The sequence below is a fragment of the Trematomus bernacchii genome, unplaced genomic scaffold, assembly GCF_902827165.1.
Source record: "Trematomus bernacchii unplaced genomic scaffold, fTreBer1.1, whole genome shotgun sequence".
Taxonomy (NCBI): domain Eukaryota; kingdom Metazoa; phylum Chordata; class Actinopteri; order Perciformes; family Nototheniidae; genus Trematomus; species Trematomus bernacchii.
The window spans coordinates 13,759,396-13,784,950 of record NW_022987720.1 but is presented as its reverse complement, the minus strand read 5'-3'; the positions used below and the strand labels follow the sequence as shown (position 1 = coordinate 13,784,950).

General features: G+C 41.5%; 3 protein-coding genes across 6 annotated transcripts; all 3 read right to left on the bottom strand.

Annotated features, from left to right (window-relative positions):
• Positions 1–26: 26 nt before the first annotated feature.
• phospho1 (phosphoethanolamine/phosphocholine phosphatase 1) lies at positions 27–2,819 on the bottom strand. Of its 2 annotated transcripts, none has more exons than XM_034142213.1 (3): positions 2,626–2,819; positions 2,118–2,182; positions 27–1,558 (listed from the first exon to the last, which is right to left on the bottom strand). In XM_034142213.1, exons 1-3 carry the CDS (start codon positions 2,793–2,795, stop codon positions 744–746), a joined length of 1,050 nt encoding a protein of 349 aa, XP_033998104.1. In that variant the 5' UTR covers positions 2,796–2,819; the 3' UTR covers positions 27–743. The 2 variants fall into 2 exon arrangements, with proteins under 2 accessions (XP_033998104.1, XP_033998105.1); XM_034142214.1 differs by having other exon boundaries at positions 27–1,714; positions 2,626–2,704.
• Positions 2,820–4,496: 1,677 nt separating this feature from the next.
• Positions 4,497–19,548, bottom strand: znf652 (zinc finger protein 652). 3 transcript variants are annotated; one of them, XM_034142924.1, is made up of 6 exons: positions 19,456–19,548; positions 13,763–15,279; positions 11,598–11,745; positions 11,172–11,287; positions 9,627–9,771; positions 4,497–7,859 (listed from the first exon to the last, which is right to left on the bottom strand). In XM_034142924.1, exons 2-6 carry the CDS (start codon positions 14,792–14,794, stop codon positions 7,237–7,239), a joined length of 2,064 nt encoding a protein of 687 aa, XP_033998815.1. In that variant the 5' UTR covers positions 14,795–15,279; positions 19,456–19,548; the 3' UTR covers positions 4,497–7,236. The 3 variants fall into 3 exon arrangements, with proteins under 3 accessions (XP_033998815.1, XP_033998814.1, XP_033998816.1); XM_034142923.1 differs by having other exon boundaries at positions 19,269–19,522; XM_034142925.1 differs by having other exon boundaries at positions 19,448–19,516.
• Positions 19,549–20,143: 595 nt separating this feature from the next.
• phb (prohibitin) lies at positions 20,144–25,395 on the bottom strand. Its single transcript, XM_034142922.1, has 7 exons — positions 25,314–25,395; positions 24,689–24,789; positions 24,123–24,284; positions 21,648–21,790; positions 21,427–21,543; positions 21,232–21,327; positions 20,144–21,091 (listed from the first exon to the last, which is right to left on the bottom strand). Exons 2-7 carry the CDS (start codon positions 24,771–24,773, stop codon positions 20,879–20,881), a joined length of 816 nt encoding a protein of 271 aa, XP_033998813.1. The 5' UTR covers positions 24,774–24,789; positions 25,314–25,395; the 3' UTR covers positions 20,144–20,878.
• Positions 25,396–25,555: the final 160 nt, after the last annotated feature.

Below are 25,555 nucleotides of genomic sequence, written 5' to 3'. Positions count from 1 at the left end.
GAGGTTGATGATAAATTCAGACAGGGTTTCAGTTGATGGCTTTATTCCTGCTGGTGTAATTTCTTTCTCAGTAGGCCTGACCTACACAGTTAACACAAAACAGACATAAACAAGTAAGACAAACAACGACATACATGTCTACATTAGACAACTCTGAGAATCATGTTGACAGAAAATATTGTTTGGTCATCATGTAGATCTCATATAATGCCCATCAGATGGCACGCTACTCAAATGTTATATATTGAGACATAATTTCAAATTCAAAGAAATGCAGATTAGAAAATACAATAGATATAAAGAGCAACCCGTCACTTAAAATAACCATAACATTTTAATATTGCTTTTGAAAAGGTAGCACACTAGTTAAAAGCACCATGTCTCATTAAATTAAAGTAGCCTATTCTAATGCAAATACCCCGACTTTTTTAAAGTAATAGACCCTTACTCTTTTTTAAATACAACAAAGCATTTGATTTTACATTGATTTTCTCTCTTTGGTTACAGTATCATGTCTCTAATCATTAACCTGCTGTTGATAACCCTGGCCTCGAGTGACCTCCTGACCCAAAACGTGAGGCTGGACTGAGGCACGTGTAGACTGGAAGCTAGACATGATGTATTATTACTGACAGCAACCTACACATATTTGATATTGCCTTGAACAATAAGTTGTGTGACTATTTTACCTGAGAACATTACTAAATATCAGTTGGCCCCTAAATGGTCCCCCCTCCCTGTCTCTACTCTGCCACCAGCCTCCGCAGCCGCTGCACCACCTCCTCCCCGCTGGCCCACGGAACCGTGACCGCCTTGAAATCCCCGGGCATGGCCTCATGGGTCTCCGTGATCAGCCGGTGCATGGGGAAATCCCTCCGCGGGAAGGCCACGTCTCGGGGCCCGAGGGCGAGCGCCGGGCAGAAGTCGTTGGCTCCGTCACCCACGTAGAAGATCCTCTGGTACGGGCGGCCCCGCTCCTGCGTCCTGCGGGCCACATAGTCCCTGACCACCACCTGCTTGCACATGTTGTTAGGGCACCGCGCGCAGTCGTGCGAGTGGAAGGGCCGCATCACCAGCCGGCCGTCCTTGTTGAAGGTGGCCGGGTTGCTGAAGACCCGGTGAAAGATTTGGCGGGCCCCTGCGCGACGGAGCCAGGACTCTATGAAGAAGCTGTTGGCGTCAGACAACAGCACCACCTCAAAGTCCTGCGGGGGCCGGGTGCGGAGGAACTGGAGCAGGGTAAGCATGCCGGGGGAGGCTGGGATCTTCTCCATGATGCTGCGGATGTCGCTCTCGGTGACGCCCTGCTCCGCCAGGTAGGCCAGCACGCGCTGCATGTACTCGTTGTATCGGCCGGGTTGGTAGGTGTCCTTTAGCCAGTCCGGCAGGTGCTGCCCCGGGGCGGCCTGCACCACCATGTCATCGCTGGTTTCATCCACGATGGTCTCATCAAAGTCAAAGAAGATGAGGAACCGCTTGTCGGAGGAGATGTTCGCCGAGTTGGAAGCCATGGTGATCTCTGAGCGCCTGGACCTGGATCCAGGGGGGTCCCCCTCGCCTGGAGGATGGGGTGGGACATAACAGCAGGTGAATATTGAGTCCCCCATGATTGACTATGCCACACCTTTAAGGACTACAGTTGAAATCAAATCTCCACTCCTGCTCTCGCACTCTCCAGCATCCCACGCAAGGCAGGCCATGAGATGGAGGCTTTCTGGAAACACCAATGCATAAATAAACGAATAATTTTGGTTGGGGGAGTTTCATATTAATTTAAAACAATGAATTAGCATAATCATCTGAGTAGAAACAATTGTATGACCTAATAGAGCAAAGCAAAGCGAGTTCAAAGTAAAAACAACCAGCTCTTGGGTTTGAAGAAATGGGAAGGACTTTAAACAAAAGGTACGAACAGGAGGGTGGGGGTCATCCTGCTGCAGCAAAAGGTAAACATTCTGGGGAAATGGGCTATGAATGATTAAATTCGAATCTGGGAAAACATGGAAAATATGCAGATCCTGCCAGCCAGCAAGCATATTTACAGGAACAGGCGGTGTGTGTGTGTGTGTGTGTGTGTGTGTGTGTGTGTGTGTGTGTGTGTGTGTGTGTACTCCTACCTTCGACTGTTTGTAAAGTAAGTCCGGGATTTCGGCTGAACTCGTGATGTCTGATTCCGTTGTGTCTGGATGGAGGGGAAACAGTGAATGCTGGTACATGGTGCAACAATATAATTGGTCCCAATGACCATAGACTGTATGATGAGTAGTGAATAATATATAAAGTACTGCTGTGCTTAATGTCTAATTAAGTTGTGTAGCCTGCAATAATGTCCACGAGAGAATAATATGCCTATTTCAACTAGGCCTATAGTTTAACGACACAGGTTTACGGTAGGCTATCTCTTTTAAGTGGGCTATATAATGGATGCAAAACATCTTAAAAGTCAAATTCTTCAACAACGGAGGAAAACGGGTTATTTTTCAATCGACAGCACAATTCATTAATTATTCTCCAACACTAATAATGGGGTAAGTCTGCTTACGTTTATTTCTAATAAAATAACAAGAAGCAACAGCATAATGCCCGGCATGCAACAGATTATTAAATTCTCGCAAAATGCATTACTGTGTCAGGAGCGGTGTTCCGATGATCCCCGGTGTCGGTCCGGTCTGGTCCGATCCACTCTCGGAGTGAGGCAGAGTTCCGCCTGTCGGCCGGTGGTACGTGCGCTTATATGTGACAGACAGGCACACCGCAGCCGCTGTGGACGCGACCGCGCCTACAAGTCCGCCCATTTAATAGCAGCCTACTGAGCGCGTGCGCGATACTTTCAAGAAGAGAGTGGGATAGCTGTGGGAGGAAAGGGAGGAAGGGAAAAAGACAGAGTGCAAATATTCAGTTTACTCAATATATCTGCAGAACTATTAATGATGTGTGTCTCAAGGCAGACTGCTAACTTTCAAATGCAGTTGCCTATTTACAAAAGGGGAGACCGTTGGAAGAATAAACACTCCAGGTCTAAGAAAACACAAAGTAAACTGCATTTTTTTGTATTTTTAGATGTTGTGTTTGGAGCCAGGTGTCATGGAAAACATTGTGCATGGCGGTGAACCTTGGGCAGTGAAAGAAAAATAGTGGAATAATCTCCAGTGTTCAGTTGTCCTGATGCAATATATGTCTAAAGACTTCCTCCTTTAACATGAGGATCAGTATTTAAGTCCGGAAAAATGCCAGGACAAACGCTGATACCTCAGTTGTGAGAAAAAAAGGGAATGAGGACGGAGCAGCGTCACATCTGAGAAATTGATTGGAATAAAATCAATTAGGTATATCCAAAGTAATCCATCATTGCAAATGTGGAACAATATGGTGTCTTCATTTAGAGAAACATTAGCATCACAGCTAGGGTGTTGTTAGACAAATCCTTGCAAATACACAGTGTTAATGAACCGCACAGAAACTTTCAGAGCAGCAAGTAAACGTCTGAAAGACACGGCATGAAGTCCTCCTTTCCTTATCTGCCTGCTGACAGACTCAGCCTCCCTGCTCCTACACCACAAGGCGTAATGACTAACAGCTGGGGTGGCAGACTATTTTCAAACCCAAATGGGAATGGAGATGGACAGACGGTGTGTTATTATCTCCTCTGCTCATGAAGTGAGCCTCGGTACCTGACCACCCACTCACAATCAGTGAGTCACTCACACTTTTCTCTTCCCATCGGCCCGCTCAGCGCTCTTAAGAGGATTATGTGACTCATTGGTAGATAGAGGGCACACTGCATTTGAGGAAGAACAAATGTCTTAATGTGGCCCTCTTTAGAGGTACACTGTTAATGGACTAACAAAGCTGCTTGAGTAGGAACAATGGATTTCTAGGAAAGGAGAGGTAGTCTGTGAGAATATACTTTGAACAATCCTTTCTCTCTTGGGTTTGATATTAAACTGGTGAGAGTAGTTGATGAATCCTTCAAAAGCATCTGCTCATCTAAAAAAGTATGATACAGGTTCAGATTAAAGACGGAAGCTTTAGTTTAATAAACTGCTTCACTTATCAGCAAGGCCACTGCCTGCAAATACAAAACTTTGATGTGAAGACTGAAAGATAGGTTACTTCAAGACAAAGCGAAGGGTCACACCAAGAGGAAAAAAAGGAAGTGGTCACAAAGAAGAGGACATAAAAACTTTTCCAGACAATTAAAAAGCTTTGATAATCAAAGGAATCAGCTGCTGAACATTCAGTGTCATGTGCAGCCAGCAGACATTGTTCTGTTGCAGGCATCACGCCAAGAACCAAGTGACGCTTAAGAACTGAAATAACAGCCAATCAAACATTTGCTGTTGCAACATTAAAGCTTCATAGCAAAGCTACTTAGCCAACTATCAGGAACATGTTTGTGCAGTCCTTATTTGCTACTTTTCACGTTTAATCAATCGTCCTTGTTTAGGTTCACAGTAGAATCACAGCTTTTGAAGAGAAAAGGAGGCACACAGATATGTGATAATCATGGCTACTTGTTTTACTTCTCAAAGTTAGCAGTCAGTTAAATGTACATTATCAAAAAAGGCCCACTTTTTCACTTCTCCATCTCCAGATAACATACAAAAAAAGGACAAACAAGGACATTATAAAGCTGCACATTTGTACCATATACAATAATAAAATACGCAATGCTACATTAAGTGGTTAAAAATACAAAGGGGAAAAGTATATTGATTTTTTTAAAACATCTTTAAAGAATATACAATGTTATTTTTCTTAACTAGCCAAGAATTTTAGTAGAAAGTGCATTCTATATAACAAAGAAAGGAGGAGGAGAATCTTTCAGCAAACTGAAAGACAAAACTGAAAAACAAAAATATATAACAGAAGAATGTATTTCAGACACAGCTAGGAGGGGCTAGTGTAATGTCGCCAAAGCAGGACAAACCGCTTTCAATTTTAGAGGAGGTCCATTTTGGAACAAGAGTGTATTACTGTAAAATAACAGGAAATGAAATGTATGCGCATACTTAAAGACATGTCCTTCATTTGCAATGGTAACTTCTCACTAACCGCCTCCACGCAGGACTTTCCTCCTTTCCTTGCCTAAAAACATCCACTCAAAATGATCACCTCCACCCTTTCTCATGCAGCCACAACTGCACACGGTTCCACAATGCATTGTCAGTCCCTCCCTTCCCTGCGCCTCACCCACGCAGCAGTAAAGTGCAGAGAATATACACAAATTAAAAGGCTTAAAAAAAGAAAAAAAGACAAAGATCCGTACTGCATAAGTGCTCTAGCACAGCAGTGAACCCGAGGGGACATCGTGATAATATGCAAATAATGCAGCCGTATTCAGACCCACAGAAATGGCAGGATAATTGCAGGTCTCAAATCCAAAAATGGGACATTCCAAACTCCGGAGCATCACTGTACCGTTAGAGTGGTACAAAGAGGATTATGTTAAATGTACTGCTATTTTCCATCTCAGGTCCCCCAAATACACATGTATTAGGGCAAACTGTTTAAAAGCAGCATTTGGTAGGAGAGCACTGGGGACAACCAGACAGGTAGAGACTACACACACACAGACACACCTATCTGATAGGCATCAGACTGGTTGAAGAGCTAACAACCACGCTTTTCAAATTCATGCCAAATATTTCCAGCCATTTATGCTTATTTTTTAAACATAACATTCTCACCATCGGCTATCACATGACTTAATGTATGTTGACTTGATCGCATGAATGCTTATCTATACAAGAATTCAATAGAAATGGTATGAGCACTGCTGTTTATCCTGACATTTCCTATCATGTGCTAACAGTATCTACACTGCAGAACAGTTCAATAGCTTACAACTGAGCAAATTAGAAGAGATCATTAGAAAACAAAAAAACTATATATCAATGACTTAGCCATCATTCTGAGTAGGCAACATTCAACAGGTTTAGACACGCGTTTGCCTGTGTGGATCAAAGTATATCAGTAAGAGGAAAATAACTTTAAGAAAAACATTACAACACACCCCACACCAAACCGTGGAATATAGGCTGAGAGGAATATGCATAATTGCCTGTTAAGAACTGTGATGAAAAAAGGTCCCAGGTGTTTATACTGTTTGTGTGTCAAAAGACCTTTCACATGGTAACCCGTATCATTTCGACAGCAGCGGAGGGAAGTGGGGTAAATCCTGATGGGGCCATGTGTCTGGCCCCTCACAGTGGCAGTATTTGACAGTCATCCGTTATCTAAAAGCATCTGTTGACCAACAGAGCTCAAAGCTGAGGTTTCACTGAACACAGCAAGTTTATCAGTGACCAAACTATGGTCTTTGTGTTTTGGGTGTGTGCTTGAGTAAGTGTGAGGGTGCGTGTCCTGCATAAATCGAGTTTCTCAATCACAAAATATCCAGTCAAACCTCAAATCTGTTATATAAAAGCAGGGCTGACACAATACATGGTTATTTTGTAATATGACACACTTCTCAAAATCAAACGGGAAAGCAAAATTAAGAAATATTGTGTATATAGGAATGGAAAGCACCATTTAACCATGATGTGAGTCTCAGTCTTAGTCAACATTTAACAAAAATCAAAACCTCTTTTCCACTGTCCCCTAAAAAAGTCTTCCCCACTTCTAACTGTAACCTATGGCACTGCGTGTTGCACTACTGCTGATGCCCCTCTGACAGAAAGCCTTAGGACAGAGAGACTCAGGTAGAACAACATTCAATTATTTCTGTGGGGTGAGTCTCTCATTTAACTATGAAAACAGGTTTAGTATTGCTATGGGGAGGAAGGGCGCAGACAGTCAATGTGCGACCATAAGTCAACTTGACTAAAAGATAAAAGTTCGATGACACTGATCCTTGTCGATCCATGAAGCACAGCTACTAATACATGCGTTGACCTCTATCAGCAGCTTCTGATAAAAAGGAGATACTTTACACCCATCGTGGTACAGATAGAGAACTCGCACAGAAATCATTCATTTCCTAAAACATGTTCAAGAACAAGGTTCTGTTGTGAAATATTTGTTAGTAGACCGGGTTCTTTAAGTAGATGAGGTACTTAAATCAAACGTGGAGCGAGTGTGTGTGCATGTTTGAATATTGACTTATTTAAACCCGTTTGCGAGGAGCACCCTTTCATCAGGGGGCTAGCAACTGAGAGACTGAGGCAGGACGCAGAGAAGCGGAGGAACAAGGCGTGGTTTGGTGGGGGGCCTGCAGAGCTGAAGCACAGTTCAGTGGTGCTGCGGGGCTCCAGGACCCTTGTCAGGGGGAGCCATGTGGTGCAGGTAGCTGCTGTCTTCATGCCCACAGTGGTTCAAGGGCTCACTCTTGAAAAGGGCTGGGGGTGGGGGCAGGTGGGAGACTGGGGGCACGGCCAAATGGTGGTGGGGGTGAGGCGGGACATGTTGGGGTGTGTTTGAGAGGTGTTGCTGGGTTGTCGGAGGGTGAGGATGTTGGTGAGAGGGGTTTGAGTGGAGCTGTACTTGGGAGAACGTGTGTCCCAAAGGGCCTCGCGGAGGCATGGGTCCTCCTGTCGGGTTGAGGCCCAGGGGTGCTGAGGTGGTGGCCGGGGGGGCAGCCGAGGGACTGGGACCAGAGATGGAGGAAGAGGAAGAGAAGGTGTTGGTGAAGATGCGGACAGGCATGGGTGGGCCGCTGGTCTGCAGGACCACGGGGCTGGTGACCCGGAAACACTTCTCTTTGTGAGCTTTGAGCATGTTGGAGAAGCGGAAGCGCTGGCCGCACACCTCGCAGGGGTACGGCTTCTCCCCCGTGTGGGTGCGGCGGTGGCGCTTCATGTTGGGCCGGCTGGTGAAGCTCTTCCCACAGATCTCACAAATGAAAGGCTTCTCTCCTGCACAGATTGAGAAAACAAAAGACAGATGTGTGAGAAAGACAGAGTGTAGGAATTGATTAACAGATTAGAACTACACAGAGAAAAGAATGACGCATCAGAGACAAACCGCTTTGTTATCAAATGCGATGGTTACCAAATAAAAAATGAATTAACTCACTCCAAAAAACAAAGTGATTATTTGTTGCCTTTAAATGTTTTCTTTTAAAATGGTTAATAACTTGGCATCTTGTATTGAGGGTCTTTGCCATCTACCCACCCACTCTGCAGGAAGCTATTACAATTCACACTTTGAGGAGCGTAGATGTGAAAGTGGATAACAGCAGCTATGTTGGATTGCTGTTCTCATTAACCTCCCTCCATACTGAATTTGCCTGCTCCCACCCACACAGCCATCTATTAACAGGCTGCTGAAGGGCTCTCTAAAAGCCTTTTCTCTACTGGCATGTGTAAAGCTCCTCCAAACAAACTGAACATCAAAAGGTGACAGCTAATGTGCTAGTCTTCTGTAACTGTTCAATTATGCTCACAAGAAATCATGACAAATCTGCGTGCAGCGAACCAAACTTTGGACGTTTGTTTAACATGTGTGCCGCCTATTACAGGGCATGGCTGGGTGTGTCTCCTGCTGCAGGCTAAATTGGATGGTGGAGGCAGGGAGAGGAGAGGGTATCGTAATTACACCTCACAAATAGAACCGTGAGGGCCAACGCAGAGCAGTGTCCGCCCACGACAGGCATGGTTGAGGGGGAAAAAAACAGTGAAAGACCAACAGGCTGAACAGCTCAGTTTGGTCTTAGAAATTGCAGTGCAGCAGGGACAGAAAACCAGAGGGATGTAATACAGCATGTGTCTGGGTATTCATTATAAGCCCCAATATATGCAAGGCGGTTCTTTGATGTATAAAAAAATCCCTCTCATTACAAAAACTGGGCGAAGTCTCCCGGCTCTCACCGCTAAAATGTTCATCTTGGAAACATCCCATGTCTTTCCTTTTTTAGAAAGTGTATGGTAACTGACTGGCTGGCTGGCTGACTGTGTAAACCCAGGAACATTGTTGTTCTTTAGCAACGTTTTTTGAAATCTTTAAACAGTTTAGACTTTTAAATTGTCTGTATTTTGGATTTGAATAAGTCATAATAGAAATGTAACCCCCGATAGAAGAATAAGTCATAAAAGTTCCAAAAGCTATGAAAACAACAGCACATTCATCTTTGCGTTCTATTTCATTAACTGTTGCACGACTGTGTGATATATTTAGATAGCGTCGATGCTGGGAAGGAGGGAAGACTGATGCCGGTTGGGCGACAGGTTGCTGTTTAACCGGTAATTCAAGCACTTTCTGTTTGAACGCACCTTTTTTAGATTGGAAAGTTGGCTGCATAACTTTGAGTGTTTATAACATTACAAAAAAGTCCATTTCCAATTCTGTAATGGTGACAGCCAGGGTTGCTTATACAGGAGAATCCATCCTTATAGTTTCTGGATCATTGGAACCTAAACCCTCTGGAATAGTTACTTCTTAATTGGGAGTAATAGTAGCATAGGAAGTAAACTTCTTAAAAAAGGTGTACAAAGGTCATGTTCATAGTTTACAAAAAAGCCTTTTGCCTGCAGTATAGAATGGCTTTAAAACTCAAAGTAGGTTCCTGTCAAAACTCTGGTCAAGTTATCTCCCTATAAACAGTTCCTGGTGTGAAAAAGGGGCCACAAAAATGGACCCTACTGGCATAATGGTTCTGAGACGAGTGGTGTACAATTTCTCACCTGTGTGTGTTTTCATGTGCTCATCAAAATACTGTTTCATGTTGAAGTCTTTGCCGCACCACTGGCACATGAACTGCTTGTGTCCGATGTGAATACTCATGTGGGAGCGTAGCTGGTACTTGTACTGGAACCGCTCGTCACAGTTCTGCAGCAGAGACAACAGAAGCATTCAGATAACACCACGTCAGCGGACAGGAACACACTCAAAAACACTCACACATACCTGTAGACACATAAATAACTAACCTGAACTGGGTAAACACCCTTCACATATATATCTTTCTACATTTTCTAACTTGTTGAGACCGTTTAGTCTGGTTAGAAAAGAAAGGAACACCTATAATCGGTCACACCAAAAACAAAACAGCTCATCTATTGTTTATTCCAGGGGTCTGCCACATTTGACAACAACGCTTACAAAGTTATATATATATGATATAGTTGTATATATACAAAAAAAATAGTTTGTTGCATTTATAAAAATTAAAAAAATGACATTAAAGAAAACTGTTTCGTCATTAGTATTTCTGTTTTTGACATAGACAAAAGAAAACACTAAACTCTTTGGTAAATAAAAAAGACCTATTTTGAATCCTTCCCATATGTGAAATATAAATAAAATAAAAAGTAGCTGACATACCTGCAGCCTTATAGGGTAAGAAGAGTAAACATACAAAATAGGCCTGTTTCAGAGTATGCTGGATCTTTAAGTTTTCAAAGACATATGTCTATAATTTCACATTTATTTTTGAAGTCCAAAAATAGATGCTCTGATATTGTAATTTGTATTCAGTGTCACAGTATCACCTCGGACTAGCGGTGCAGCCTAACAGGGGTCTAGCAGCTCCCATATGGAACTCCAGCTTAAGACCATAATGAAGAATGGCCTATACATTTCATACAGCCTGGTAAGTATGTTACAGCAGAAGATGATTTCTAACATTCAGTTACAGCAGCTCCACCCATACACACATGTTCCCTGTGTACTGTATGTTCAAGTGGTTAGACATTAAAGGCTTTGGGGGGGGGGGTAAACCGGCCCCTGTAGACATCCTATGAAACCACGACTAATGACAGGAATAGGAAATCTACTGCCCTTGAGACACAATGTGACTAAATGCAACCATAAGAGAAATTGCTTAAAAACACAGAACACTTAGTTCCACATTTATCTTTTGCTCCAGTTAATTGGTGAACAAGGCATGTCATATTTGACTCGTTTAGTCATCTCTGAATAAATTGAGATGATATAACCATCCGATTAAAGTTCAAATGACTTGCTCTGAAAGACACAACTTGATGTCATTTAGGTCTGTCTGTGTTAATGAAAAGCAATACTTAATGCATAGTGCATACCACCAGTGAACTTTATACAGCTTCTGATATTTGTTCAAGCAGGAGACTGAATTGCGACATGATTGCGAGGAAGAACGATACGATCATCGTAAGCTCATCACAAATGGTTACTCTGAAACAAGATGAGTTGCAACTAGATCTGATTCACGTTAATAAAAGGATGTCTGAATAGGGCCACATGTCTCTTACCTCACAACGGAAGGGCTTTTCTCCAGAATGCTGGAGTGAGTGAACTTTTAAAGACATGCTGCGTTTGAACGACTTCCCACACGTCTCACAGGTGAATGGCATGTCCTTAGTGTGAGCTGGGATCGGAGAAGAGATGGATGAAAACGGGGAAGAGAGACGAAAAGAATACTGAGACAAGTGCAAACCACTGATCAGGTAATATATCAACATTTTCAATTTGAAAGCCTCGATGAATAAAGAACACTTCTACATTATTTAATTAAAGAAAGTGTATCTGATGATTTTAAATAAGAAATGTTACATGCATACATTTGAATGCTGTGGTTCAAACAAACTGAACAGAATCCCCTGGAGGCTCACACCCCCCTAGAATGCCATATAATGGGGGTGCAGCACAATAGGGACTGAATAAAGGCCCTTACTTACCAACCATGTGCTTACGGACGTGAGCCATAGTGTAGAACTTCTTCTCACAGATTTCACAGGAGAACTTTTTTTCTGCATAGCCGTGAACAATCTTTATGTGCTCATGCAGTGACCACAGCTTCTTAAAAGACTTGTTGCAGGAGACACACTAAAAAGACACAATAAAGTAGAAAAACATCAAGATTTGGTTGCTGATAAACATCATGAGCACCAAAACCTGCAGCTGTCAGATTGTTCTTATTGGCCCAAACGGTTTCATTATACTCTAGCTCCCTCTGCTGGGGAAATCACAGCAGTCTTATTTTCTGAAAACCCTGAAAGCAGGGGTGTCAAACTCAATTTCATCGTGGGCCACATTTCAATGATGGTTGCTCTCAAAAGGGTCGGTGGTAACTTTAAGACTATATAAATAAATATACATAGATAAATATATATAATATATATAAAATAATGTATTATTTTACCATATTTCCTCTGGATTGGATTATTATCAGATAGGGTAATAACTTCATAATTAACTACGTCTGAAAGCAGAAGTCTAGGGCAAATAATTGCAAGTAATTGCAAGTCTCTTCAGTGAATCTCAAAAAATGAGATGCATTGTGGGACATGTAGTTTATGGGCAACGTGATCCTGTAAAGCAGCACGTAACCTTATAATAAACGTAGTATACTCTTTGCAAGCTCTTGTGGGCCACATACAATTAAGTGGCGGGCCTGATTTGGCCCCCGGGCCTTGAGTTTGACACCCCTGCTCTAAAGAGATGAAATAGATCAGATGTCATTCGGGAAGAAAATTAAAGGTTAATGTGTTTCATTAATGATTATTCGGCTTGTAGATGTCATTCCGGATTCAATTGTATAAACTAAAACTTTGAACTATTCTCTCCACAAGACAATAATAAATAAAGCAAGACTTAAATTCAAAGTAAATTGCATAAAGTATAAAACAATTCTGAATCTGTATCAGCTCTGAACATTTGCATTTCTTTCTTTTTAAAACTTCCTAAATTCTTGGTTATCTGGTCTTACATAAAGCCTGACAGACATTGCTCTTCAGGCCATTCCTCGGCTTTGGCTCTGTGTTACAGGCAGTCATTTTTCCCACTGCAATGCCCACTGCAGAGAAACATCCCCACGACCATAGAAACACACCAACACCCAAGCATGATGGCCAGAGAGCTAAATGTTTGTCTCATCATATCAACAAGACCCACACTATCTCTCAAATACCTTCTGACAAAACACTTGCAAAGTTATCATGTGAGCTTTTCCCCCTTCCTCTCCTTTCTGCTACACTCCCATAAAACAGTGTGCACCGTCTCATCTCATTCATGGACCCTGGAGCTCTGTTGGCCGCCTCACCAGCACCTCTATTACAGACGTTACATTTTTTTAAGTCAGCCTGTTCAAGACTTATACTGGCCAGGATTTTTCTCCTAACCCATTTTAAAAATAAGTTAATATATTTAGATACAGATGTATTGCACATTTTTATGGACACTGTCTTATTGTCATATTTGCCTAATAAAGAAAGTTGAAGAGTGTTGACTCCTAGACAGGAAAAGCACATAAACATTTTTTTTTGCAATAATAAATGCTATTTTCACAGTCCATTAAGTTAAATGAATTATAAGCAAACTTGTACATTCCCATCTTGACATGGTTTAAAAAGAAGAAGTGTCCCAAACTAACTTCAGGTGCAAATTAATTTAAGCAAAGCAGGGAGCTAAATTAGGCTACTCACAATAACCACAAGTCCCTTGGGGGTTAACATGCTGAATCACCTAAAACCATATTGAACCCTCTTTAAACACTTCAATGACAGCATATGACAATCATTACTATATGTAATGTTTTCCTTACTTACCACAATCTCAATATTACTTGTTTTTTTTATAGTATAACAGGAAATACAACAATTGCATTTTCAAATGTTAACTCTAGTGTGCAGAAAAGGGCCATCAAAGCATCAAAAATAAATCTAAAAAGTCAAATGGTTCCGCGCAGCTGCTAAATGTATATTATAGATACATGAAGATGATTTCAAGAGAACATGGTGAACCCTGGATATGCACTTTTCCATCATTCTAAATAAAATATGAATTTGAAAATGAAGTTGCGATATATACATACATAATATTAGAAGGAGGAAGTTTGCTTTACCTGGATGTTCTTCTCACAGTCAGTTTGCTGGTGTAAGGCCAGCTCACTCTCCAGGACAAACTTTTTGCCACATTTGTCGCAAATCTGCATTCGCCTGTGAGTGACATTCATGTGCTTCTCCAGGTACCAGCGTGTGTTAAACACTCGAGGGCACTTTTCACACGCCAGCATCTCCTTCTCCTCCACTTCAGCTTTCCCTCCCGTTGCCGTGGAACCTGCAGACGACGGGGCCGATCTTGCTGACCTAAGCTTGCTCTTCGGAGGCTCCAGGTGCTTCCGCCTGCCCCTGGTGGTCATCCCAGCGGTGGTCATGCTCAGAGCCGTTCTCAGGCTTTTCCTCCGTGGCTGGCTTGGAGCTCCCGTGCTGCTGGAACCACGACGGGCCCGCTTTGCCCTCGTTCTTCTACTCTCAATCTCATGTTCCTCATCGTCTTCCTCCTCTTCTTCATTGAGGCTGTCCTCCTCCTCCTCTTCCTCATCCTCGTCTTCATCGTCGCTGCCGGCTCTCTCAGAGACGTCTTCTGTGGTTGCAGTTTTGTTGTCTCCCTTGGATACATGAAGTGTCTGGTTGTTCAGGTTTACCTCGACAATGATCTGCTCCCGCTTGAAGCCCTCATCTTCCCCCTCATCTTCCCCCTCATCTTCCCCCTCCTCCTCCTCCTCCTCCTCCTCTTCTTCCTCATCGTCATCATCATCTTCAGTGTCGTCAGAGGGGACGTCGTTGCCAGCATGGGATCCCGCCTCCTGCCCTCCTCCTGCCTCTCTGAAATACTGCTGTGAGGTTACATGAGTGGGCAACTGACCAATGTTCTGATCTGCTATTGATGCCTTGGCTGCCATTTTATTGTCCACTAACACAGAATATGGCTTACCTCCGACCTCTCTCTTATAAAGCTTGCCTGTCAGGTCCAGATCTTGGTTAGAGGAGTGAAAATAGGACTGGGACACCGGCGCCCTGCGTCCTTCCTCCTGTGACATCCCGCCAAAGGTAGGTACAGAAAGCTCTTCCTTGAGGCTGTTGCAGGATTTCATGAAGAGGAATTGGAGGGATTGGGGTTGGTGGGAGCACAGGGCAATGGAAAAGGTCGACTAGCCTACTTTAAAAGGAGGGGCAGGGGACGCCACACCAATCCCCCACCCTCCTACGACTGAAGAAACAGGAAGGAGGGGATGAGGCAACAGACAGTTAACCTGATTCAAAAAGAGCATCCATGTTGTTTAAGGTAGGAAATGCAGTCGGAGAGACATACAATCTGTTCTAAGTTTTGTTCCATATGCCTAGAAATCAAACTGCAAAATCAATCTGTGTCTTTGATGCTGAACATTTGAAGGTAAATTCCTCTTGTTAGTACGTAAGACGAAGGCAGATCATAGATTCAGTTTGTCAGAAGGTGGCTGCCCTGCAGGGTGCCAGAGTCTTCAGGCTGCAGAGCAGGTAAGTATGAGCTGGATGCCCGCCATGGCACTGCTGTTAGTACTTCTCTGTATTGCTTGAAGAGCCATTCACAGTGCGTTACCTATGAGATAAGACAGAAGAAACATAGATCGATTAAGAAACAAGTGCTTTCCATTCTTTTGTGTCTGTGAACTGAAACTACAGCCACATGATCAAATAAACACTAAGTTCCACATTTGCCCACAAATGTTTCAGTTTTGTGTGTAGGAGTCAAAACCACAGCCTTCAGAAATGAATGTGAGTGGATTTAAATAACAGAGTAATCTCAACCCTTTACTACAAAATAAAATGCAGAAATGGTTTCCTTCTAGAGTTAAAAACCATAATACATAAATAATGTAAAACCTTTTTGATTTAAATAGGATGAGTGCAATACAAACAAATAGAGACTTTGCAAATAATAACACTATTCAAAATGTTCCTACAACTTCAGCTATGACCTTGTCTCATTGTCATTGTTATTTGTTGCATTTTGTCAGATGCAAAAAAAAAGAAAAACCCAAATCAGTCGTCCACTACTACACAGATTCATTCACTGTACTACAATCTGGTTCTTATACTAGGCCTTAATAAGTTGTCCCATTCAAAATGTTACTTGATAATAAGTATGTTTCATATCCCCCCAATTTACATATATTATCTGAGCGTTCTGCAAAGACATTTTTTTTTTGATTGAACAAAATATTTTCAATTGTTCTAAGCATTACAATACACACGCACATGAACACACCGCCCATAGACTGTTAGAGAGCATAGTGTAACCGCAGCTCAGGAGCTCGTGTTGCAGATCACAGACGTACAACCACAGGAAACTGTATTTCAACTTTTCAATGAAGCGTAAGCACTGCACTTTGGAGCCTGCATTATAATGACTTAGTTTATGCAGGTTAAAGATGAAAAACACAGTATTAAATCAAAACATTCATGCTTTTATGACATGGTGCTTTGGGGTATGTTTTTAAGTTATGCATACATCTAAGATGGTGTGAAACTGGCTGCCGGTTGGTTGACCTGAAACAACCTTACACCCTACTCACCAGAGTGGTTTGTTCACTAAAAAACCTCCCTGAGAAAGAGAGAACAATTATTTCCTAAACATCCACCCTCTGTGTATTCACAAACATGTTATGTTATATTCCCTTTAAAAACATTCCTCTGTCTACAAAGAAAACATAAATAGCCATAAGGGGACTTTCTTAATGAAACATCCCCCAAACCGACCCATAAAGATGACTTTGTTTTAGCCGTCAATTTATAGTCACAGTGCCAGAAAAAGAAGCAAGAGGGAACTAAAAGGGATCAAAAGTGACATAATGAGTGGAGGGCTGAAATATGCAACGACAGCTAAGATGTAAGCTTCATAATTTGGACAGTTATGATCACAATTTGCAAAAAGCATCTTTTGTTTTTCTGGAGCAACATTTGTCACCTAGAAAGTGTTCATTTGTGGTGCCTTACTTTTACTACATCCACCAATACCACGTTATTACTGAGGTTTAAATACCAACACATATTTGGCTCTTTGTACTCAATCTGAATTTAAATTCGGGTCAAATTCATTATCAGTTTATTGTTATAATCTCTGGTAAACCCTGAACTGAACTGCAAGTACAAGGCCATTCTTGTAGAATATCCGCACATACAGACACACCTGTCTTCCTGTGCATGCTGACTGATCCTTTCCGAGAATTGGGCAGGAGCTCAGAGAACGTTAAGACCACAAGGGGAGGGCGAGCTCTGCACTGACAGAGCAACTCAACTCACATGGTTGTCTTAGACACAAAGCCAAATGCATTATCCTGCGCCTGGATGACAGAGGAATATAAATTGCATGAGAACCCATTGCCTGAACCCGACTTAACGTGCAGCTTGTCACTTTCTCTTTTAATTTGAGTTTTTGAATGAAAACGACAGCTCATTTAAGGATTTTATTTAATATGCCACACACAATAAAAGTATCAAAAGTTCAAAATTCTGTGCTTAAAACTGTCCCAAGAGAACCGCACTATTGCAAATAAACAAACACACAGTGTGGTTATGTAACGGATATGGAGTAAAAACCCTTCCACCAGCTTATCATTTTCAATGATGAGTCATTTTGAAGTTTCACTCACAGCGAAATAATGCAGTCCTTTGATGTGGGAATCAGGTAGAGTGCAGACTTTTCAATATCACTGGTAATTAGTCGACAAAATCACCTTGTCAGATCAGAAGGTTAAACCTATAGCAATGATGATTATTTGTGACTGCCTTTATGTAGTTTGGACAGCTTTCAAAGACGAACTTTGCACCCAATTGCAAAAAAGAGAAACGCTTATAAATAACTGTCTCTCCGACAGCCAATTTAAATAATCCAAAGCATAACTAATGCTCAGCAAATCCTGCCCATAAATCAAAGTTTATTCAACAATAACCAATTTATAGCTTTCCTCAATCATGCTTCGGAGACATGAGGAAACCAAAACTAATTTAATATAGGGTAAGCCACAAAGCCAGTCATATGCAGGATAGATGCGTCTGTGGCTTACGATTTGAATGACACAGGATGGGAGCTTCACTGAAAAAGGCACTGTATAACATTTTAACCAACAGAATTAAACAGTGCTCACTAATGCTTGGCTTGTGACAGTAAAGCAGTTGAGACCTCTGAAGCATTCGAAATGTGTCACATTTACCTCCTATTATGCAGCATTGCTCCTCAAATCCATGCTCCCACTAAAGTCTAGACTTTAATGAGCTTTCCCGTTCGCAGCTTGAGGAGGACCATGTGAAGGTTCACATTCCTCACTCTGTCCAAACTCATAAGACCTTAACCAGCTCACTGTGTGGTGCACTGCAGGGGTGCTCCATGCCTCTGAAGCCCAGTTCATAGAGCAGTACCAAGTGTTTTTGTCCTGGTATAACTCAGTGGTATCAAAGTAAAAGTGATGTTGTATTATCTTAGGCCAAGCTATCCCTTTCCAAGTTCTTTATTTTCATCACTGCACAGAGTCAGGCCTGACAGCAGTCCACTGATATCCACAACTTTGATGTCTCTGTTATAAATAGAGGAAAGATAACATGGGCCCATTCAATGTGGCTCTTTTGATTAAAATGTGTTTTTGTCTGTTAACATGAAACATGAATGAAATGCAAACGGGTGGATAAGGTAAAACAAGCTTACTATTTCTGGCGAACAAGGTTACTAAAAATTGCGAAAAACTACATACATTTCGCAAGTATGACGTAATATAGTGCAGCAGCTACTTTCTGGTTTTATAGCTGAATCTTGCTGAGGGAAATATTTTAAGCTACGAGCCTAGGTGCTAACGTGCGTACGAAGCAAAGAAAGGGTTAAATCAAAAGGCAACACTATACACCGAACAGCAGTAACATTGTGCAGGCCTGGGCAACTTAGGCTACTTAGCTAGCTAGCAATACTCCATAGGTACTAACCTGCACACACATGAAAAGCTAACTTGGCTACATTAGCTCAAGGTGCATGCAGCCATTAGACATTATAGTGCAGGGAAAGGTTACTCCACCTCAACAAGAATCATGTTAATATGCACAAGCTGTACCATCTTATGGCTAGTATTTGCTAACATGCATTAGCTAACAACAGATATAAGACTTTCACTTTTTTACCCCAAACCGCCCAGATTTGGGCTCGTTAGCTAAGAGCTAGCAATAACGTCAGAAATTTAGCATTAACGTTACACTTAATTTCGCTTCTGCACTTTGAAGGGGAAAGTATGACAGCTATCGGACACATATGAAGCTGGATGAAGAAGCGATGTCATGCTTTATCAATTAATCTTTATTGTCGTGCAAGATGAAAAGCAACGCTTTGCTGACAAAACCCGGGCTGCTGTACGTTTCTGACAAACCCACTCAACTCGACACTGTCACAAAGTCAGTGCTAGCCGAGCTGACCGACATTTCTAACCGTAGCTGCGTCCACCGGCGAACTACGTATGTTTTCTCCTAGCAGCTGCCATGCTTGTCATACATGTACGTGCATACAATTAAGTTATATTGAAACATTTTGTTGTCGGTTTGCTGGCTTACCTCCGTCGAGAGCGACCTCTCTCTTTCGTTCGTGCAATCAGAGTTGCACAGATTCAGGTTTGCACGCGCACTTCTCTCGCTCACTCTCTACATTTGCGGATGTGCATTAAGAGAAGCCAATAATCTAATCTTCCTGCAAATGTTTAAGTTATCTGTTGATGTGCACGCTGCGGAGGTACCTGCTTACCGGTGTCTTTAGCCCCGCTACGTGGCCCGGCCAAGCTCTCGCGCGTACCACCGCCGTCCCGCGCTCATCCCAGGCATTCAGGCCGCTGTCTGGGCAGGCGCGCGGCAGCGTGTCTGGGTCTCCCCTCCAAACCAGACAGGGGACGATGCGCGCACACGCGCTGAGCTGAAATCCTCGATTAATGAAATAATGAGAAGACCCTGAGGACCGATTTATCCCCTCAGAGAAATCCTTTGCGAAGTGTCATTCATTTATTCTAATTATACTATTATCTTAATATTTTTTTCATACCCCACGAATTTGAGAGTTTGGTGTTTGGTCCGGTTTTCAGCGCTCCCAGCTAAATTATTTTACGTATTTCACAATTGCCTCTGTAAGTATCATGCTGGAGTCTCCAGAGATAAATACATACGATCATACATAGGATACGGGTTTAAAATGAAATTTGATAATACATTTAAAATGTAGTTATTTGATTCAAATAATAAACCATCCCTTCTTAAATATATTTTTATTAAACTAATAGTTATCATCAGTTGCATAGTTTTAAAGTTTGCAACTATAAACAGTGCAAATTACTCATGTTTTTAAAAATGGGAATACATTTTTGACAAACCCTCCTGTGGTGATTGGGATTATACTAATTAGAAAGTTATGTACATTCACCTTGCACAAGAAGTTTGAGAACTTGGGAGAAAGAAAGACACATTTATTGTTAAGTCATTTCTGTGACATGGGGCATACACATTGTCCACACAAACTAAAGAAACAACCGAAAATAATGAAGGATCATTCTTTACTACCAGATAGGCACGTTCCAATTATTTGGGTATAGCTAAATTATTCACGAAGAAATCATTTGCTAGCAAGTAGATTGTTCCCGAAATCAAAAGGAGTGCCTTTCATTACAGATCTGAATATACAGTTACACAATTTGATGGAACTTTCCAGCAGAAATAACAGAGTAATGGCATTTAGCATTCACAATGTATCACCTTATCTTAAAAAGCAATCAAACTGTTATCCCTTGGTGTTAAAATCAATCTGTTGCTTTTTAAATACATCCAGTGCTCTGAAACAATGTAGCAAATATGAATCTTAAGATAATTTACTGCATTGACTATTATGCAGGCACTATATATATATATATATATATATATATATATATATATATATATATATAGAAGGTTAACCTCAACTTCCTTACACATGGGTTGACTTCATTATTGTATCCGTCGCGGACCTCTCACTTTGTCTCCCACCATCCTGCTATCAACAGAGCCCAGTCCAGATTTGGTTAGAGAAAGAGTTGGAGGAATGTGTGAGAAGTTGAGTCATTTATTTAACACTTCAACCACCCATTCCATGGCCCTTGTAACAGCTGGTGACAGCGATAGTGGGCTAGACATGATGTGAGAAGTTATCACTGGGGCAACTGAAGCAATGTGCCCTGTCCGGATGGCAGGTAAGTGACGTTACGGGAGCGGGAGAGCAGTAAAGCGATTTCCTCAGCTGCCTCCAGCTTACGCAGCTCTACCAGACCATCACCAGCCAGCATCAGGGAGTTGGCGATTAGCAAGGCAGCCTGGGAATCACCTTCTGCTGAGATGATGGCCGCCTGCTTCTGTTGCTCTGCCTAAAAAAGGACAAAAATATTTTTGAGAGCTGCCACAAAAACTGTAATTCAAGCTTTCACCTTTTCCCCAATAGAGAGTATACTGCATACATACACATTTTTGTAAAAAAACAAGTAGAACAGGGTTTAAAAATAATTACCTTTTCTACAATGAAACGGGCCCTCTCAGCCTCCTGCTGGGCAACCTGCTTCATCTCAACAGCCTCTGTGAATTCCTTGCCAAAGGTCAAGTGTGTCTGAAAGAATACAAAACAAAACAGTTGTTTCTTAAAGTTAAAATCCAAGTAAAAAGGAAAACCTGGACAGTGTTGCAGAATTTGCCAGCAGCTTCATACCAGTGAAACGTCATCCAAGATGAGGCCGAAGGTGTTGGCTCTTTCTGTGAGGTCATCACTGACCTGACGAGACACAAGCTCTCTCTGGGTAATGAGCTCACCAGCATCAAACCTAGCCTGTGGAAAAATAAAACAGTGGAGGAATCAGTTTATAAGCTAACCATCACTCATTACAAAAACAGTCATCTTTTTATTTGCAACTACTCTTGAATGACTCTTACCACCACAGACTTCAAGACCTCTGTGGTGATGGATGGGAGCACCCTCTCGTCATAGTCCTCGCCAATACTGGTGAAGATGCGTGGCAGCTGGTTGGTGACCGGCCGGAAGAGGATACGCAACGTGATGTTTACATTCTGCAGATCTGTGGGGGGAATTTTTAAAGTTTAATTTTGATTAGACTACAAGTAAAACAAATAAAATGTATACAAACTAGGGATGGGAATTTGAAAGCAAATGTATATTCGAATATTCGACCCCCAAAAAAAATGGTTAACCGTTTAACCAAAATGTACATATCCTATAAAAAAACAAAAAAAAAATGTGGGAATTTGTTTTGCAAAATCTTTTTTTTTCATTATGAAAAATAAATAAATAAATACATGTTCAAATAAGTATAGAAACCAAGTCGAATTTGTCAAATGTATTGAACTGGTGATCACAGTTGACAGCTATAGGCCTACAGCTTTCATGCTTAAAACACAACTAAATTAAAGCGGGATCATACACGAACAACATAACCGGTTAGGGTAACGTAACCCTATTACAACAGAGATCAACAACCTATAACAGGGCCTATGCACAGAATGCAGCTATTCAATACTCATTCTTGTTTAAGAATATGAGCATGTCTACATGCTCAGCGGAGAGGCGGGTGCGGAGGCGATTCACAATCAGGCCAGCTGTAGAGAAGACCCTCTCAGCTGGAATTTGGCAGCAGCCATATCATTAGCTAGAACTAGCTAGATCTGATGGATTTGGACAAACGCGAGTGAAGTATAACCGGACGCGAGAGAGAGAGAGAGATCAGCACCTGCAGCTCTGCCCACTGTGAGGGACCGGTGAGCGGAGCAAAACACACCTTTAGACCTAACACATTTAGCTATGGCACTGTCGTATACATTGAATTATTCCATTTGATAATATGTAATCAACTTAGGCACCCCTCCCAAAAAATTAAAATAAACATAAAAATAATTACAATAAAAATATTCATAACTCATATTCGAATACCTGAATAATTTCGAATATTCGATTAATCGTTCCCATCCCTAATACAAACCTCCAGCGTACAGTACGGCTGCAACAAACGACTAATTTGATAATCGATTAATCTATCGATTAATGAAACGATTATTCGGATTATGCCTTGCACAATTTCTCAAACGCTCTTATTTAGCCATCAACTTTTAGATTTAGCTTGAGTTTGTTTTAGGCATGTGGAAACTAACAATGAAGACAAATAAGATGAATACTTGATTCAAAAACACATATTTTATTAAACTTTCTGCTGAAAGATACATAAAAAATCTGTCCGTCAACATTTTAAACCAAGGATAGCAGATCAGATCAGATAAAAGATAACCTTTTTCACATTGTCAAGTAGGGATGGGTATCGTTAAGGTTTTAACGGTACTACTTTTATCGATACCGCTTATCGATCCGGTCCTTCAACGGTACTCTTATCGGTTCTTTTGAAAAAGAAATAAGGTAAATTAACTAAACAAAATTGTGAACAAAGTTAACATTGCTTTTTATTTAAATTAAATAAATAATATTTCACATCAAAAGAAACAACGTTTTAACAAATCGTATTAAATAATCTGATGACAGAATTGTAAACAGAATAGCTGAAGCTTTAACTCAGTTACCTCTAATCATTAACCCATGTTTGTATCATTGAGTTAACTCCGTGTGTTGCTGCTAGCATACATAATACCTGACGTGGAAAAGTTACTCGTGGATGGGGCTACAGAGTTACTAGAAAGACAGTCGAAAACGGTGCATTTCTCCGTCTGGATGTGGTGCACTTTTGCTAAATGTTTAGACAAATTGCTCATGTTGCCGCCCTTACATGCTAAACTCTTATTGCACTTTTGGCAACGAGCATTGTCCACATGGAGACGGGTAAAGTTTAACCACACCTCGGAGCGCGTTCTCTCCGCCATCTCCTCCGTGTGTGTGTGTTGCATGCATGTAGCAGCTGCGCGTGTGTAAACTGCTCCGCCCCCTCGCAAGCAGGCGGGGGAAGAGAGATCTCTTGTCTGGATTGGAAAGATCTAAAATACAGCAGACGCATTTTGTAGTCTTATTGCACATTAGAAACGGAGTTTGCAACACTAAGACTGCGATATAATGTTTATGTAGCAATAATACACATGACATATATGTTTTAAATGTCTCCAGTACCGATAAAAAGACCGATAACGTTTGAGCTTAACGGCGTAACCCCTAGCGTACAGTTTGAGTTGCATCGATAGGTCAGGTTTGCAAAGTTTGTAGATAAAACGTTAACATTCATAGCATTCTTTATTAGGGAACTCCTAGATGTTAGCTGTGCCAGCTTTTTTTCTACCTAATAGCCTTTCCAAGAGGAATGTGGAATTCACAAAGAACCAATACAGCTTCCTGAGGTTTAAGAGACATGTTTATGAGCAAAAATAACATTACAGTGGTTTAGTTGATGATGGATGTACCTTTGCTGCCTGTGGTGACAGGGACGTTGCGTGGACGGGAACGACAATCAAAGATGATGGGCTTCTGAACCCAAGGAATGAGGAAGTGGGTCCCTTCCCCAACAACAATATCTTGCACTCCTCTGAACCTGTCAAATATCACAGCCTGGTGCCCTGCATCAACTAAAGAAAGAAGAATAGTTAAACTCCCGGCCAAGAGGTGTGTGTAGCATAAAGGGTTTAATTGTTTAAAAATGAACATTTGTAATGCATTCTGTCAAATTCTTGTTTTTTTAACATGTGTTTTTCTACAATGTGTACTCGGTATAATTCTGTAAATATACAATTATTTGATTTTGTTGCAGTATTTTGAACTTCACTGAACACCATATGAAATGACTGCAGTTTAATGTGGGGTGCAACACACTTGCTTTTATAAGTTTAAACAGATGAGTGAGTAAGTAAGATGTGTTATTGGACTCATAAATTACATGAATGAATCGAAAGAAGTGTTCAAATTGGGGAAACTGGCTTAGTGGTACCTAACCACTTATGTGTTAGGAGTTGTCCAATTGACCAGCACTCACCAGTGAAAAGGGCAGAAGTCATAACACTTCCACCAATGGCAACTGCCAGCCCCAACTTCCCAATAGTCTCGAACAGCTTGGCCATGATAGCAACTCTCCTTCTAGCAATTAACAAGGACAAAAAGTTGAAACAATTAGTACACAAAGTACATTTACGCATTTGAGACAGATTTGTTTATAAAGCCATTTGAATCTCTGTTATCCAGTACTATTTAATTTGTCCTTGGCCTTATGCTGAAAGATGCCAAGGCTGTGGGTGTTAGCTAATGTAGCTTACCAGCTAGCATTAGCTTATCAGCTAGCTGTGTACCGAGTAGCTAGCAAGCTAAGCCGACTAAACCGACCACTGTAGCTTAAGAGTTTGCGAAATGTTAAAATATACCCATACAACATTTGAAAAACCTTTAAAACTAGAATAAAGCGTGTATCAGCACAGTCAGCTGGGTGACAGTGCGCATGTTAAATCTCTCTGATGCAAACTGGAAGCTCGTGTTCGCAACCCTTTTGATATAACGACATATACACAATAATCCTCCAGTTTGTTTTGTAATTACTACCTTGCATACATGTGGCTCTACAATCAAGCATTTTTAGTGACACTGAGACATTGCATGTTAGAACTCACCTCAGTTTTGTTCAGATGTCTGTGACCTCAACCGACGTACGTACAACACATGAAATATCTGCTCCACTGCGCATGCGCAATGCATGTAGCAAAGTAGCCTCTGATTGGACAAAACGCAAATCTCTTTTTCTACTACTCTCCAAAGAGATTGACATTCATTGTAATGTGCATTACTGCCCCCTACTGTTTTTAGAGTCTGGGAAGACCTTATCGCCTTTAATAAGTAGGCTACCACACTTTGC

What these genes read in the sequence shown, in the direction of transcription:
- phospho1 (XM_034142213.1), bottom strand. Translation starts at nt 2,795, where the DNA reads ATGGGCGGACTTGTAGGCGCGGTCGCGTCCACAGCGGCTGCGGTGTGC. An exon ending in GGAACACCGCTCCTGACACA is followed by an intron (nt 2,183 to 2,625) that starts GTAATGCATTTT and finishes CCCTCCATCCAG; the next exon opens with ACACAACGGAATCAGACATC. An exon ending in TACTTTACAAACAGTCGAAG is followed by an intron (nt 1,559 to 2,117) that starts GTAGGAGTACAC and finishes CCCATCCTCCAG; the next exon opens with GCGAGGGGGACCCCCCTGGA.
- znf652 (XM_034142924.1), bottom strand. Translation starts at nt 14,794, where the DNA reads ATGAAATCCTGCAACAGCCTCAAGGAAGAGCTTTCTGTACCTACCTTT. An exon ending in AAAAGCCCTTCCGTTGTGAG is followed by an intron (nt 9,772 to 11,171) that starts GTAAGAGACATG and finishes TCTCTGCTGCAG; the next exon opens with AACTGTGACGAGCGGTTCCA. An exon ending in GCACATGAAAACACACACAG is followed by an intron (nt 7,860 to 9,626) that starts GTGAGAAATTGT and finishes CAATCTGTGCAG; the next exon opens with GAGAGAAGCCTTTCATTTGT.
- phb (XM_034142922.1), bottom strand. Translation starts at nt 24,773, where the DNA reads ATGGCCAAGCTGTTCGAGACTATTGGGAAGTTGGGGCTGGCAGTTGCC. An exon ending in GACTTCTGCCCTTTTCACTG is followed by an intron (nt 24,285 to 24,688) that starts GTGAGTGCTGGT and finishes TTCTTTCTTTAG; the next exon opens with TTGATGCAGGGCACCAGGCT. An exon ending in AGGTCTTGAAGTCTGTGGTG is followed by an intron (nt 21,544 to 21,647) that starts GTAAGAGTCATT and finishes ATTTTTCCACAG; the next exon opens with GCTAGGTTTGATGCTGGTGA.